Genomic DNA, 17,775 nt, shown 5'->3' on the forward strand with positions numbered 1-17,775 from the left:
TTAGCTGACTCTTCTTGGGCCCCCAGAATGATTTTATGTGGAAACAATCTTATTTGGCAAAGCATAAACCCTGAGACCCAGAAGAAATGAACTCCAGATCTCACATAGATATATTATGTTCTAGGTTCCATATTTTTGGAAAAAGCTGGCATGCATTGAGGCTAACAGATCTCAAATCTATCAGTGAGTTAAGGAATATCTATGCAAACATGTAAAGATGTCCCCTGGCAAACAATAACAATTTTCCCCCAGTGGATGATGAGAAAAATTTTTTTCCAAAGGTCAAGATGATTACTGAAGCAAGCCCTACAAAGTATCTAGAGTTTGGTCAATGTAGACAGACCAAGGTCATCCACCACATCCTAGGCGATCAACAATTGTCTTGACTTTGGTGCTGCCACTGGACTTCACTGACTCTGGAGAAGTGAGGCTGATAGCTTTATGCAGTTCTGCTTCACTTAAATCTAATTAATTTTCATGTGAAGACATCACCCCATGATATCATTGTCTTTGGGAATGAAGGACAAACAAAAACCACAACAACTAGATATTTGAAAACAAACTTTTTGAGTCTCAGTTTCCTCATCTCTCAGAATAAATGAAAACAGTAATGCCTCTCTCCAAGGGATGCCAAGAGAGTCAAGGAACACTGAATGGAAAGCACCTGGAAAACATTAAAGAACTATATAATCTACTATTGTTATTATCATCGTTATTGAAAAATGTATATTCTTCCTTACTTCAGTCTCCTCACTTGATAGTCTTCGGGCAAATTTCCACACTGACATTGCTTCATCACTGGTTTGCTAAAAGATATATAAAACAAAAATTGCAAAAAAAGTCTAAAACATAGACTTGAACATTATTACATAGGATTTCAAAAAAAACAATGAGGAGACATTACATTTTTTCTAAAAGAAAATTTCTAGAGAAGCCACCATCTAAAATTATTCAAATACTTTTCAAAACTGGATAATATCCATAATGATATAGAATAAAAAGAATTCTCCAGAGTGAAACTGAAATGTTCTACAGGTGAGCTCTATCTTCATGTTTAGAAAATCATATGGATACATTTTGATAAGATTAGGTCACATTAAAGTATTAGTTGTGCTGATATTCAAGAAACATTCAAAACTGTCCTGAAAATGTGATGAATATGAAGGACTCAAGTATTTATATTATAGTGTATCCATGAATCATACTTATAAATTTTCAAATCTCAAATGCACTATAAATTTTGCCTTTTGGCCTTGTTAACTTAATATCCTGAAAGAATTGTTTATTCCCAGGAAGTAGTGTTCTCTCCTCTTTTATCTGTTATCAGATAGACAATATATTTTTCCTTTTTCTTAAATGTCCTTATTTGCTAAAACAAAATCTGTGATAAGACGACAGCTTGAGGGGGGGAGGAAAAGATGGTACTGAGACAGTGACATATAATTTTAAAACAATAAAACATATCTAAAGATAAAGGTATACATGAACTTTTCTTCCTACTTGAGTCACTATAATATAGCTTATTAGGTCCTCTGAACATTATTAGTATCTTACAGAGATTAACTCACTAATCCTTTGAGTCCCTTTGTCTTAGGCAAATCATAAATATCATAATTCTATTTAAAAAGCCAGAGGAAGGGGCAGCCAGGTGGCATAGTAGATAGAGCACCAGCCCTGGAGTCAGGAGTACCTGAGTTCAAATCCAGCCTCAGACACTTAATTACCTAGCTGTGAGGCCTTGGGCAAGCCACTTAACCCCATTGCCTTGCAAAAACCTTAAAAAAAAAAAGCCAGAGGGAAAAAATCATTTTCATCAGCTCACACTTCAAGAATTCTTAATGTTCTTGGCTCTCAGAAGAAAAAAAACAAAACTTTGTACTCTGTTCCCCTTGAAAGTTTCAGTCTGATTATTTCATTTACAATCAAACCCCAAGTTGCATTAAAGCTACTCAGTGAAAAAAATCTATATATCTTTAATCCTTGAAACTGAAACACTGAATCAATGAAAAATTGGGGAATTCATACAAGTGACCGAGATTTGGTAAAGAAGAAGTAAACAATGGGCAGTTAGGTAGAGCAGTAGATAGAACACAGGCTCTGAAGTCAGGAGGTCCTGAGCTCAAATCCAGTCCCAGACATTTAATTCTCAGTTGTGTGACCTTGGGCAAGTCACTCAACCCCATTGCTTTGCAAAAATCAATTTTAAAAAAGGGACTAATCAAGAAGGAAAATAAATACTGGAGAGTCTGTAAAACACATTCTATCTATTGGAGGTGCAAATATTTCCTTGGACAAATTAAACCTATCATTTATAATTTATTTGAATTACTTTAATCGAATTAGCAGGTTAATTTAAACTTCCTATAATTAGTAACAATGTATCAATTTTGATAAAATACAAGAAAAAAGGAATCTGGGACCATGACCATATAGTAAAAGATAACAGCTTTAATGATATGTTCATGGCCCTATTTCTTGTTCAATAATGTATTTAGCTTGTATATCCATAATTTTATTTTATAACAAAATATATGTGATTAATGTCCAAAGCAAATTGTTTTACCTTTCTTTTTATGTCTTTGTTGTCCTTTCCACCAATCTTTCCTGAATTCTCTGCACGCCTAGAAACCACACATTACAAAATTTTAGATACTATATAAGACTCATATCTGTCACATAACAGAAAGAATAAGTATCTTTCCAGACTAAATATTAATAAGATTTCTCCAAACTAAGAAAAAAAAAGTATAAGCCTGTCACTTTAAGTATTTATAGTTGAGTCTATTCTATCTTTGGAAGCCTTTTAAGCAAAAATTCTGAACTCTCTTTTCAGATATCCCATCCTAATTTAGATATAATTTGAGACTTTTATTTCTACAATCAATATGAGTTCCACTTTTAAATTAACCCTATTTCTTATTTGGTTATGTACTTCTAAATGACTAATTGCTAGTTGGAAAAAAATAGTTTTCAATTTTGACATTCGATGTGCTTAAATTTTTTTTTATTTTTTAAGGCAATGGGGTTAGGTCATACAGCTAGAGAATTATTAAGTGTCTGAAGCCAAATTTGAACTCAGGTCCTCCTGACTCCAGGGCCGGCGCTCTATCCACTGCACCACCTAGCTGCCCCCTAAATGTCTTTTAAAAAAAAAATTTGAGTTTTATAAAAAGAATACATTTCAGAGCTAAAGCTTTCTCATACCTTTTAATGCTCTTAAGCAAGAGTAAGAAGATTATCACATTTTTGTGATGAACCCCTTTGGCAGACTGAAGAAATCTATGAATTTCTTCTTAGAATAATGGGGTTTTTTTAATTTTTAATAGAAGAATATATTAAATTTCAGCTAGAAGTAACAAAAAAAGAAAATTTTCTTTCAACTAAATTCCTGAAATCTATTCATAGACCTGTTGACATAGATCTATCTGTGAACAACAGGTCAAGAAAATCCCTGCTTTAAAAGCAGAACTATTGACTTTCCAGAAGTAGGGTGTCAAGTTGCTAACATCAGTTTTTCTTTAAAAAGGGAAAGATATTGGGGCAGCTAGATGGCACAGTGTATAGAGAGCACCAGCCTTGAAGTCAGGAGGACCTGTTTAAATCCAACCTCAGGCACTTAATAATTACCTAGCTGTGTGACCTTGGACAAGTCATTTAACCCCATTGCCTTGCAAAAAACAAACCAAAAAAGGGGGGGGGGGAGATATTGAGAATGATACTAGCAAGTGCCCTTGCTTTAAAAATTCTTATCACTCTACCACTATTTAGGTTCATTTACCTTTAAAAACTTTTTTTTTTTTACAAAATTCCCTGGAATAGTTAAGCCCATAATTCAATCACAAATTACTATAAATTAATTTTACCAATAATATCAAATAAACAGCAAACATTCTTAGGAATATCTTTTGATTTGGGGAGGAAAAAAGATAGTGCCCTTGATGGAGTAAATTAGGAAGGACATGTAAATAGGGAGTACAAGTCTTAGAATTTCAAGCAAATTTCAGGAACCCTGATAACTGAAATATTTTTTTAAGGGAGGTCAAAACAATAAAGATAAACTTTATGGTATTTGCAAATTTGACTAGTCTATATTCAACAAAAAATATAAAAAAACTATATGCATTCTGTCCAAATTTTAAAGGGAAAGCAAACTATCTTTACTCATATAGTCAACTGAAAAAATCTAGTTACAACAGTTGAAAATGATTCCTATCTATATATATAAGGAATATAAGTAACTGTGAAAAATTGTGAAAAATTGTGAAAAAGGAAATAAACATCTCTTTACAAGTGTTGCAATTTTTTCAGATTCTTGGAATATACTAGGACATTAAATTAATTACCTTTTCTAATCTATTATTAATATTCCAGTTGGTTACACTTCTTAAAAATGTGCAGGGGTTACCGCATCAAGTAAAACTCTAAATACGGACTTACGGAAAATACAAACTAAAGGTAATATTTTTATTTTTCAATTACTCCCCAAAGTTTTCCTTTTGATACCAAAATCTCCCACTGCATTTAAAATAAGATTTTAATTATAATAATCACATATTACTTCTTAGGAACACAATTATGATAAGCAATGAGTCCCCTCAGGAAGGAATTGAACTGTCTCCCTTTTGAATTTATATTTCCAGCAACCTGCACAGTAGTTGGCAAAGTCCTAGAGTTTAATATAGATGTATTTTTCATTCCTTCATTCATTCATCTATAATTTACTCTAATTAAAATTAGAGTCATCATATAGACTTTGCAAGCAAACGCTAAAAGATCTGCATGATACGTATCTGGAATAAAATTATTCATCTTCCTTACAGGCTGCCAGATATATTTTCTCTTTTGAAATTTGCTCCTCCACTTCTGTGTTCACTAGTCTGTGAAACAAAGAAATAATGAATTCCATTATTCTTCTTAATTATTATTAGGAAAATATCAACCATAAAAAGAAATATGAATTCAAATTTTAAAATAGCACCCTCAGGGTAATTAGGTAAGAAAGATACACTGGGAAATGGGAGTTATATAAAAATAAAAGTTTTATCAATAAAAATCAATGTTTTAAAAATAACAATGATTCTATGAAAAAACATCAACTGCAGTTCCAACTTTCCAACTAGTCCTAAAATAGCCTATTTTATGTTCTAGTAATCTCTGAAATTTAGTAGGGTACCATGCCTAAAGGATAGATGAATAAAGAAATGCTAATAATTATTATTTTTCAGATAGTCCCAAGAATAATAGTTCCATTTTTAATATAGCAAATTGCTATGTATATTAAAAGTTTAATAAATACCCTTATTGAAAAATTGCTTATAATCATAATTTTGTACAATTCACTTTTAGTTTTTCAAGATAATTCAAAAATTTCTATTACTAATAAATTAATGTCCTTTATAAAAAAGAATGTCACTTTCCTTTTTAAATTGTGATGAAATAATTACACTGAGAAACTTACTTATCTGGGTTACAAAACAAATATACATACATCAGAAGACAAACTCCTTACAAGTCTTCTGTCCCAATTTCAAGACCCATCCTCCAACTACTAAGCTACTCTGAGATCATCTCCTATAAAAAGGCAAGCTAGGAAGCATCCTAGATGAAAAAATGAGTATATATCAAGGGTCATGTGGTAAATAAGATATAGTGGATCAGATTGGGAGTTTAAGTAGATGAGTTTGGATTTCATGTAATAACAGATTTTTGAGGAGAAGAGTGAATGAAAGACTTGTTTAGGGCAAACTAGTTTGGTAGTGGTGGGGAAAATAAATTGAAAGAAGACTAGCTATGAGGCAGTTATAACATTCCATATTTGAAGTAATGATTGTAAGGTTAACTGTAATAATCAAGTGCTAAATTTGGACTTTATGAAGCAGACAAAAGATAGTCAAAATTCTGCACCCTTCTAAAGTAAAACCCTTAAATCTGGTACCCTAGTTGGGTTGATCTGGTGAAGAATAAATTACTGAAAAAAAGGTTTGCTCTAACCCATAAATTGCCTCCCTATTATAATTAAGTACCATCTATGCCCTCAGTAGAGGAGAGGGGGGGGGACGGTCTCAGGGTAAGTATTATGGACTCAGGCATGGGTGCAAGCTGACCTCAGTCTGGGAAAGCACCATCTCCCTCATCTATGGAACCCAGCATGAGAAGACCTTGAACAGAGCCTCCTTTTTATTTCCCTCCTTCCTTTCCTCTGAACTTCAACTTAGGAATTTCACAAGTAGAAAACTCCCTAGACTACGGGTACCTGGCTGGTACTTTTCTCCCTTCCCTTGGGCAGTCAATCAGTTGATTCACCTATTGAGTCCACTTATTTTCTGAGGAATAAGGTCCTTTGACTCCTTTTGACTGAGAGATGATTCTTTATTCCTGCCTCTAGAAATCAGGGATATCTCAGGGCTCTGGGACACTTTCAAAGCTTCTTGGGATTTCCTGTGATAGTAATAATGGTCTAGATTAGGGCAGAATAGAAAAGAAGTACTAACTAAGAATTACTAACTTAAAAAAAGGCACTTCAAAGTAAAAAAAAAAAAAGGTAGGAGAGAGTTAACAGGATATGGGAAATAAAAGAAGGGAATGAGTCTCAGTGTCTCCAAGATTTCAACACTAGGGTAACTAGGGTCATTAGCAGAAATTATTTACACACACACACACACACACACACACACACACACACACACACACACACAGACATAAATTCTCCGAGAGAGGAAGTATAATGGAAAACAATAAAGGGTTGAGAAAGTATAATGGAAAACATTAAAGGGTTGAGAAAAGGACTTTTGACAGCATAATTCATATAAGGGAACAGGAGAAAGAAGAAAAATTAGGAAAGGAAAGAAACAAGTAGCTAGAAATAGAACCAGTAGAGTGGGTTCTATTATAGAAATGAAAAAAAGATTCTTCAACTGCAACAGGTAGGCAAGAGTGTCAAATGAAGCAGTCTGCCTAAGAGAATGGAAGCAGAAAATCCCTTTAGCTTTGGCAAACAGAAGCGCATGAGTACCTTTCTAGAAAATAGTTATGGTAAGAATGTGGGAAAGCAAGCCAGCTTCCAAGGTATTGATCAGGAGAGAATGGAGGAAGGGTGCACTGTAGGGGAAAGCAGAGTGGATGTTAGGAAGAAGTAGGAGGGAGAGGGGAGGAAAGCCGTCTAAAGGGCCTGGCACTGGAGAAGGAGTGAGAGGGGTGGTACAGGAAAGAGGAGGAAGATACTGAAGAGGAAGTAGAAAATCAGCAAATACAAATTCTATTAAAAACAAAAAATAAAGGGCAAGTCAATGATGACAGGAAAAAGTGATACAAAGACATTCTCAAGGTTGCTCTGAAGAACTTTGGAACTGATCATGCAACAGGAGACACACTGGCACAGGATGACCCAGTATGGCCTCCCTCATCAGAGAAGGCACTGTGCTCTATGAGCAAAGTAAAATTGAAGTAGCTCAAGAGAGGGAGAATCCACCCCAAATGTACATACATATGAACTATTTGTGCCAGACCTGTGGTGGAGTACTGCAAGTTCATGTTGGTCTGAGCAATCACATCCAGACACACTGAACCTTGACTCTAGCATAATGATGTCATTTTATTCCTCTTTGAGAATGAAGGATAAACATATATACAGTACATTAAGAAGGATGATCATATATACATATATATATATATATATATATATGTGAAAGAGGGAAAAAATAGGAACAGAACTAATGTGGGTAACAGTTTCAGATGAAATATTTTCAAGATGACATTCTTAAAAATTAACGTGATTTTCTATCCATTTATAATTATGATTTAATTCATAAATCTTATATTAGTAACTCGGTTTCTAAAATTAGAATAATAAAGACTTCAGTAGGCAAAAGAGGTGACTAAGTGCTACGTTCAAAAATTTCAGTTCTTACTCTCTAACCACAAAAACTTTTCTGACCTAGGGATCTGTAATATGAAGTTAACAGCTATTCTTTCCTACAACATATTAAATGTAAAAAGTCTTGAATTCATGTGAAAAGAAACAATACATAAATCTAAATTAGGGTAAATAGCAACAAATGAAAAAAAGCCTTGGTTTCTAATTCACCAAAGAAAGCCAGGCAGTGAATAAATTATTAATGCTTGATTTCTTTGAGATTCAATGAGTCCATATGATAAAGAATACCATCCAACTCCAGAGGAAGAGCTGATGGTGTCTGAATACAGACAAAACATTTTTTTTTACTTTATTTTTCTAAAGGTTTCTTTTTTTTTGCAGGGGAGGGGGGTTCTAAGTTTTCTTTCACAATATGACTTATGGAAATATTTTATGACTATATATTTATAACATCTATCAAGTTGTTTGCTTATGTGTACACACACACACACACACACACACACACACACACACACACACACCATAATTAGAGCCTTTACAGTTGAGAAATTTCATTTAAGGTGATAATAAAACCATATCTTCTTGCTTTTTTTCAACATTATTTCCAGAGAAGTTTTGAAAACTTTAAAGGATTTTTCATTAATGTACTCAATATAAAAATGATAGGTGATGACTCTGTTTTGATACATTAAGATTTTATCAACTTTCAATACTAATCAAACAATCCTATTTTGTCTCCAATATTTGGAGCAATAAATCTCCACAGTCGCTTCACTGGAATCAAATATGACTCTGCCTCAAGCACATTGGTTATCAGGTAGACTACCCAAGCTAGAGGACTAAATAAAAGTTACTAAGTAAGAGAAAATTTTACCTTATATTCCTTTTTCTTTCGATGCTCTTCTTTGAATTGTCTTTCTTTTTTGTCTAAGATATTTTTTAGTCTCTCATCTTCAAAATAAATTCCTTCTTTATGTCGTTTTTCTTTATGTTTTTCTTCCACATCCTTGTCACCAATCATGTTGCCTTTTTCTTTTGGCATTTTTTCTCTTTTTTCTTTAAGGCTGCCTTTTTCTCTGTGTTTCTTCTCTTGATCTTGTTCCTTTTGTTTCCTGTGCTTTCTTTCTCCATTGTCTTTATGGGAATAATATCTGAGAGCAAGCTCCTTATTTTCACCATACTGCAATATTTAAAAATATTAAGCTGGATAATTTCTGACTATAAAAAAAAATGTTAACTAAACAGAAGACATAGTTTACCAGGCATGAGGAGAAAAATGGCTATATTTCTATGACTACAACTGCAAACATTACAAGCTCTGATTTACATATATTCTTTCTATATGTATGGCTAACTTTAGATAATGGGCAGCTTGGTGGCAGAGTGGATAGAGAGCTGAGCCTAGAGTCAGGAAGATTTAACTGGCCTCAGACACTAGCTGTGTGACCCTGCTCAAGTCCCTTAACCCGTCTGCCTCAGCTTCCTCACCTGTAAAATGAGCTGGAGAGGGAAATAGCAAAACATTCCAGTATCTTTGCCAAACCCCAAATATTGTCACAAAGTGTCAAGACATGACTAAAAAGTGACTGATTGACCCTTACCTAGGTGTCCATTGGAACCTTCTTCCCTAGAAATTGTAACACAGCTTGGGACCAAGTAACTGCTTCTCACTTAAAATGCATGACCTTCATTTTCAATGAAGACCACAATATCAGGTAGGTGATGCCATGGCAAGCACAGAAATTGTATTTGAGTGAGGTGGTGCTGTGTGAAGTCACCAGCCACACTTTCTGCTCCAGAGTCATCTGGGTCCAGCCTCCAGATATGGATCAGGACAACTGGAGATGGCCCTGGATGGGAGGTAGTCAGGGTTCAGTGACTAGCATAGAACAGCATGGACGAGAGGGAAAACTTTGTATCAAGTGGTCATTCCACTGATTCCAGAACTATTGTATGCTGAATGTATTAATAATAAACATTTTCAGGTCTATCAATGGTACTTATCACCAGCAAAAGGAAGTGAAGGGAGAGGAAGAATAGAAAGAAGGAAGGCAAAACAAACTCTGACTTACCATCATACCTCATGCTAAGTGAATGAGAAAGTTAAAAGCACTATACAAAATATAAGAAAGAAGAGTAGGTTACTTCTGACTAGGAGTGATCAGGGAAGATTTTTTTAGGTTCTACCTAATTGCCCTCTAGATGGGTTTCCTTATTTCTCTTCCTTGAGCTTTTATTCAATTTTCCAAAATTAGTAGTATTTCTTTCCTAAAATAGCCAAATAGCTTCTTGTTTGTCATACTGCCAAGCAGAGATTGGGGCTGAGGCTCTCTGAATCTTCTGATTTATAGTTAACATTTTCCCTCAGTTTCCAAGACTGTTATTTAAAATAGGCCTACACTTCCTCTGGGATGTTTTCTTTTGATATTTCAATTTTTTTCTCTTCATGTTTGTCACAATTATTTTAATTAATATGTAATCTGTCACTCAGGACAAACTATTAATAGAGAGGAAGAAAAATGGTAATTTTATTGTAAAGCCTAAAACTACTTATCCTAAGAAATAGTTTTTGGTGTTCTCCTAAAACTCGTTTCATTTCACTGAAAGGAGGCATTCCAACAGTCTATAGTCTTTTTTTTTTTTTGACAACTTGCCCAGTGTATTCTTCTTTACCTACAGGAACATTTAACTCTATCACCCTGATAACTCAAACTCAGGAGGAGACATAACATCATCAAAAGAACACAGAACTGAGAGTCAACTGGTCCCAGTTGTGCCACACTAACTAGCTGAATGATCCTGAGCAAATAATTTAATCTCAATTTATCTGAAAAACAGAAATAAACAAATTTAATATTCCCTTGTCTAGGGTTCCCCCAAGTAGTCATTTTCCTTTTCCTCAGTTATTATTCACTGGCCTTCAAAAGCACATAAAGTTCCTTTGCACTCTCATGAATTCATTCAACAAGCATGTATGTAATGTGGTATTATAATCTGCCCTCTACTGAAAGGACCCAATAGATTAATCAGGTGGCTATGGGCTAAGGATTGAAGTATTTTAACAGGTAGTGTCTCCATTTCTTCAAATTTCTCTCTTCAGTTAAAGACTTCCATCAGTCTCTGACAAAAGTCATAAAAGGCCTGAAAATGTATTTGTTACTGAGTAGCTGACATTAAACTCAGACAGTTCCCCAACTCTCTTCTTTAAATGGATCTGGTAATCCTCAAAATCACACTTCCTTTCTAGCAATCTCAAAGGTGTAAGAGATGTAAACTAAAAAGGACACACACACACATATACACACACACACACACACACACACACATACACACACAACACACAGAACTAATGCCTCAATTCCTCATTCACACTGTCTATCCTGATGGAGCAGATAAGGACATTATCAGGATCTTCCTGATCACTATGAATCTAGGACCTAAATGTCACTAGGGCAAAGGAGAAAATCTTCTATATATTTATTACTCAGTGTGTTCCAGGTAGTAACTGTACTAATGCATAGATAATCAAGAGTTCATTTGGCTCGGCTCGTAGTCTTGTATTGACCTGTTTCCAGCTTATGCTTTGAAAAGAAGATTCATATTTAGTCATAATTATTAAAGTTCCCCCATTTAAAAGCATTACATAATTTAGTTCCTATTTTGTTTACCTTCTTTTCTTTGTACTTTCTTTCTTTGTCATCATCTCTTCTTTCAGAATCATCTTTTTGTTCTCTATCTTTTCCTTTAATTCCTGTAAAAATTAAAATTTTCTTATTTTTACTCTAAACAAAGAAATTCTAACATGAAAAACATGACTCCATTAATTAGGTCTTTGCATTTTTCACTAATAATTGTATATATATAAAAAGATTACTCAATGGCTATGGTTTTTTGAGGAAGGAAAAAGTTGTGAATACATGTAGGTCAAGAGCTGGGGTCAAGAATTATGCCTTCAGTCAATTGCTTACAACATTTTAGGAAGGAATAAAGGGAGGGAAAATGGGAGGGAGGGGAAAAAGAGGGAGAAATATAGAGGAAGAGAGGAGGAGGAAGGAAAAAACAAAATTATTTTATTTGGGGGAAAAAAGATTATTTCTTATTCTAAGGGTTTAATATTTATTATATTTTAAATATTATCTTACCTTAGAATTCTTATGAATTAAGAGTAAATCTTATATATATATATATATATATAAGTTACTTTTTAAAATGAAATTGAAAATTTCTTAAGCAACATACTTTCTATCAGTATAATATAATTTTCATTTATTTATAAAAGAAATTAAACTAATCCAGGACATAAGCAAAGAATCAAACAAACTAGCCAGTGTTTCTACAGCAATCTCTTCTCATTGTATTCTATTTGGGCTCTCAAACCTGATTAGGCAAGGTGCTATATGAGTAATGACACTTAAGAAGATGAACTCAGAAAGAGTAGCAAGATGAAAGGCAAGTACACAAAACAGAAATATGAACTAGAAAAGATACAATTTTTAAAGCACTGAATCAATTTCAGGCTATATCTAAATAGAAGATGCCATACAAATGGAAATTATGAATGATATCATTCATTATCCCCTCCAAGAAAAAAAATGACTAAGGATATCAGCAAGCACCTACCCATACATGTACCAAGAGTTTTCGTGGTCATGCTATTCTAGAACCCACATTCATGATCACACAAATTGCTAAGAGGTATAGAAAATACAAGAAATGAGACAAGATCTATCGTATGTAGAATACAAAAGAGCAAATGAGTCATAAGAAAAAAACAAATGAAGGTTTAAAGGCTCCTTTCCAAGAATATGTATCCATTGTACATGTTAAGATAATGCAAGATTCCTTTATAGGTGCAACTACAGAGACAAGTTTTTAATCTTTTTTAGTCTGATCAAATCTACTGACCCTTTCTCAGAATGTTTAAACATAAATATTTAAGGATACAAAAGAAACCAAAAGTTACACACATGTAAATTTTTTCCCCACCCAAGGTCATTAACTCCAGCTTAAAAGTCACTACTATAGATGGTGATGGTTTCAAGATACAGTTGTTTATGAACTATACTAGGCAGAATATATCAAGCTCCACCCCCCCCATATCCTCCTCTGAGAGACATATGATTACTCAAGAGACAGAAGAGACAGATCTTGTAATCCACATTTAGAAAAATAAATGAATGAAGAATACCAATTATCCCAACTATGACATGAATGTGTATAAATTAGTCCATTGACTTATTTAACCCATAAGAGATAGGCATGGCAAATGAACAAGGAGCTGGGGTCAAATCTGAATAGAAAAGAGGAACTTGCATTTAAGAAATTTCAACAAGGCTTTGAATTAAATATAATAAAATTCATCTGAGGAAACGAAAAGTTCTCAAGGGAATTGCAAGGGAAAATAAAGTAAAATGGAGGAAAGAAGGAATCTCAAACCACACTACTGTGTGGTAATCATCAAAACCATTTTGTACTAATTAAAGAATACAAAACTTGATCAATAGAACACACCAAGTAAGCCAGATTCAATAAATCCTAAAACACAAACCACCAATGCAAGAATTCTCTATTCAACAAAAAACAGGAAAACTAGAAAGGAATTTGGTAGAAGTTGGGTTTAGAGAGAGAAAGGGTCAGTAGACTTTATCAGACTCCTAAGGGGACCACAACCCTAATATCTTACAATATAAGCATACACAAAACAAAAATCCCTCTATATTAACATGGCAAATATAAAAGTATTATCTCATTTAAAAATTAAGAGAATAGAAATAGAAATCTTTCACAAATATGACAAAGGATAGAGGAAATTATAAAAAGCAAATAAACAATTTTTATTATACAAAACTTGAAAACTTTGCACAAAGAAAATTAATGTATCTAGGAAAAGAAGAAAAGCTATTATTGAAAGTAGTAAATATCTCTGGTATAAAAACTTGATATCAAACACTAAGCAACTTCCTTAGAGACTTGATTGAAAAACTAACAGAAACAAGACCACGATGTACTTCAAAAGGTAAGTGAATAATTTTAAGAATAGCAAACTGTTGACAGTCACATGAAAAATTACTCCAAATATTATAAGAGAAATTCAAACTCTAATATCTCATCTCATAGCCCTAAAATACTGGAAAAAGATGACAAATGATAAATGGGTAAACTGTGAAAGATATAGGAAAAATGTAAACTAAGACACTATGGATGAAGCTAATCAATTATTCTGGAAAACAATTTACAACTAAAAAAATCACTAACATAAGCCTTTTAACTGAGAAATACAACATAGAATAGGATTTCAACAAAGATAAGGACTTACTCCAAATTCAGTTCTTTTTCTAATATACCATGAGCTTCTAAACATTAAAATTACATAGGATGAGAAGGTAGGAACAGGTATAATCAACTTATTGATAAGAAGGAATTTATTAAGTGATTGCTATCTGCTAAGATAAGATCGAACCATTGGAGGAAGGACCCAATTTAAAAAATCACAGATCCATTGGAAAGTAACAGTAATACTGAAGAAACTAAGTTTTCAATGGGTCAATGAACCTAAATTATTTTCATTAAAAGATCAGCAACTAGTAAAAAATGTTGAACACGTAATTTTCTCCAAAAATAAAAAAAAATTTGAAATGTTCACAGAAAAAAATATTGATGTCTAGAATTTTCTATAAATTATTTTTTTACTTTAACATTTTACCATAAAGAAAATAATCCATTAAAATACTTATGCTTCATCATAAAGATAATAAAATTATATTTAATAATTTTAATCAAATATTAAAGATATAAAAATATTTCTGTTAACTTAATCTCCCCATCTAGTGACTTTTCCATTACATAATATTTTACTGCTAGTGATAGAACAAATAAGTATTGCTATAGATGGTTATAAATCAAGTTAGTAAAATTCCTAATACAATTTTAAACCTGCAAAATGCTTTATGGTTCCTTTGAATGGTTTTCCACATTAGCTCAAAGAACATTTCACTTATTTCATTTGTTTAACCTTTGTCTTAATACTTACTTTTCAATATGTGATAGAGATGTATAAAGCAATAAAAAGATGGCAAAGAATCATCTAGAAATTCAAGAATTCCAAACACGTCTTCAGGAGCAAATTTAAAATTTAAAATCAACAGAAAAAGCTCCCATTAACAGTATTGAGAAAAGCCCCCAGGTGAAAACATCTCTCTGAATACATGTCTCAGTAAAGTAAGCAGATCCATACTTCTTTCCATAATAGACCTGTGCTGTCCTGAGAATCTTCAGTTCTTATTGCAATCCTGAGACATCCTGAGTCTATTATCTTCACCAAATATTGGTAAGAAAAAGATCACCATTTGTCTGTAGATTGGTCACCTAATGGTCTTAAGCCATGAACCATATTGCCATTATACAATAATGCAGTACCACAAAAAAAAAAAAAATATGCAATTTGTTTCAACAGAAAGAGAAACAGATTGCAAACAGATTTGGCTGAATAGCAGAAGGTACATACTATTTCTGTCCAAAGTTGTTCCCAAAGAACCCATACTATCTCTTGATTATCAGGGTAAATGTTTTCTTAAAAGAGCATATGTATGTTTATGTGTGAACATTCATATTCATATATAAACATATATAAACTTATATTATGCATGTGTGTATGCAAATATGTTTTTTCCAGTGTAGCAATGAAAGCAAAACAGATCACAACTGCTACAAGGACTTGGTCATTTATTCCTTCTATTACTAAATTACCCAGTTTCAAACTCTAAATGTCAAATTGATGTCTGGACATTCCAGTTCTACCACCTACACATAACAGCTGCTAACATTTCAGGCTCCAGAGAACCAATTAAAAGCCCAAGGAAGGGACCAGTCAAGATCCCTACCAGGGAAGACCAGCAGAGGTATGGGGACAGGGACCTCTTCACACACCTTGGGGGACCAGTCCATTGTGAGTCTGGCCCTAGGGCACTTATTTCGTCCAGTCTCTAGTTATTCACCTATAAATTCTTTCAATAAAAACCCAAATGCTCATAAAATGAAATTAAAACAAAATATTTAAAATTTACGTATAGAAAAATTTTCTAAAAAGTAAAACTTTTTTTCTCAGAGAAATATATTTGAGATCATTTTGCTAGCTAATATTAGCAATGCCTTGATATGGAAAATAAGTAGCAGTTTTAAAAATTAAAAAAAAAGTTTTTAAAAAATACTCCTATCTTTTTCAGCTATATAGCTAGATTTTCTTCAAATACCATGATTAAAACAACATATTGCAACAGATTGAGCACAGAAGCAGAAATGAAAATCTTGCTCTTAATATTAATCCAGACATTTTAAAAAGTGTAAAAATTGTGAAACACTACCCAGTTTTATTGCTAACTTTTTGTTTTGGAAATTTGTTTCATAAAGATGTTAATATCAAGAACCTCTGTGAGTTTGGCCTTAAAAATAATAATTAGTTTAAATATGTGTTAACCTTCAGAGTTTTTCCTAATAAAGGACAAACATTAACCTCCAGAGTTGGCCTCAAGAAAAAAACAAATCAGAATCAGGTTATTCGATTTCTCTATCTGCTGATTATGCAGGTAAGTATGGGGAGCCTAGTTAGAGAATCAGACACCTAAAATATAGCTTTGAAGAAGGTTTTTTTAATACAGTTACATTCTCCGAAGGCAGAATCTCAAAAACTACTTGTCTGTCAAGGAAAAGGAATAGCCCTCAATTTCAGATAGGGCTGCATATCAGACACACCTCCTAAGAATATCCAGGAGGGATGGTTCTTCCCAAACTCAGGATCTTTGTTCCTTAACAGTTACACTAAGAGCTCCATAAGTGTGAATCTTCCACCTCCCAGGATGTCGGCACACCCAGTGACCCTTGATACAATGGGATTTGTTATTAAGGGTCAACCACTCCTAATGGGCTTGTTATGAATATTTATTATTAGGAATTATAAATGAATCGATAAATACATATTTGAAAATTTATTTTAATTTCTTTTTAATAAATATCAATAGATGTAACCCATCATAAAATAAAAGCTCTTGGGGGGGGGGGGGTTGTCCTTAATATTTTTTAAGAATACAAAAAGGTTGGGGCAGCTAGGTGGCACAGTGGATAAAGCACCGGCCCTGGAGTCAGGAGTACCTGAGTTCAAATCCAGCTTCAGACACTTAACTACCTAGCTGTGTGGCCTTGTGCAAGCCACTTAACCCCATTGCCTTGCAAAAAAAAAAAAAAAAACTAAAAAAAAAGAATATAAAAAGGTCCTGAAAGGAAACAATTTGAAGACTACTGGTCTTGCTAAATCCAGGGAGGTTCATCACTAGAAGATTGTCTACCAATTCTACTTGACCAATTCTAAGTAATGTTACTAAACTGACGAGAAACAACCAAGATGTGCCAGTTAGAAATGTCAACCTACCTGAAGGCTTCTTTTCCAATTTTTCCACATCTTTATCTCGCATTTCAAGTCCCTTTGGATTATGATGTAAATTAAGAGTTTGCTTAGAATCTTCTTTTTTAAGTTTTCTTTCTTTATCTTTTTCTCTTTCCTTCCCTCGGTAATATTTTTCCTTCTCAGCATCCTGTTCACGATGTTTCTCTTTAGTTTTGTCTCTCTCTCGTTCTTTTGTTTCTTTTTTCTTTTCTTTTTGTTTTTCTCTATCACCATAACCTTTCACTGAGTGGCTGTCTCTTTCCCCTGTCCTTTCTTTGCTTTTCAATATCTCTCTTTCTTGATCTTTGTGTTTATATTCTTTGATTTCACAAAAGTCACCCATTTCTAGATCTCTGTGTAGTTTCTTTTCTCTATGCTTCTTTTCTTCTTTTTGAGTATCTGAATGTGATGCCTACAGGGAATAAAGAGGAGGAAAAAAGATGATACTTTCTTACACTACAAAAAT

At 33.3% G+C, this 17,775-nt stretch overlaps 1 protein-coding gene across 3 annotated transcripts in view; it reads right to left on the reverse strand.

The window, feature by feature from the left end:
- Positions 1-17,775, reverse strand: part of DYNC2I1 (dynein 2 intermediate chain 1) — a 123,733-nt gene that overhangs the window by 84,863 nt on the left and 21,095 nt on the right. For all 3 annotated transcript variants that reach the window (XM_074193242.1, XM_074193243.1, XM_074193241.1), the window contains 6 exons: positions 17,295-17,721; positions 11,542-11,624; positions 8,748-9,053; positions 4,819-4,877; positions 2,564-2,621; positions 741-806 (listed from right to left, as the gene is read on the reverse strand). In XM_074193242.1, coding sequence (XP_074049343.1) covers positions 741-806; positions 2,564-2,621; positions 4,819-4,877; positions 8,748-9,053; positions 11,542-11,624; positions 17,295-17,652 — 930 coding nt within the window. In that variant the 5' untranslated portion in view covers positions 17,653-17,721. The remainder of the gene's footprint in view (positions 1-740; positions 807-2,563; positions 2,622-4,818; positions 4,878-8,747; positions 9,054-11,541; positions 11,625-17,294; positions 17,722-17,775) is intronic.

The sequence above is a fragment of the Macrotis lagotis genome, chromosome 7 (genome assembly GCF_037893015.1).
Source record: "Macrotis lagotis isolate mMagLag1 chromosome 7, bilby.v1.9.chrom.fasta, whole genome shotgun sequence".
Classification (NCBI taxonomy): domain Eukaryota; kingdom Metazoa; phylum Chordata; class Mammalia; order Peramelemorphia; family Peramelidae; genus Macrotis; species Macrotis lagotis.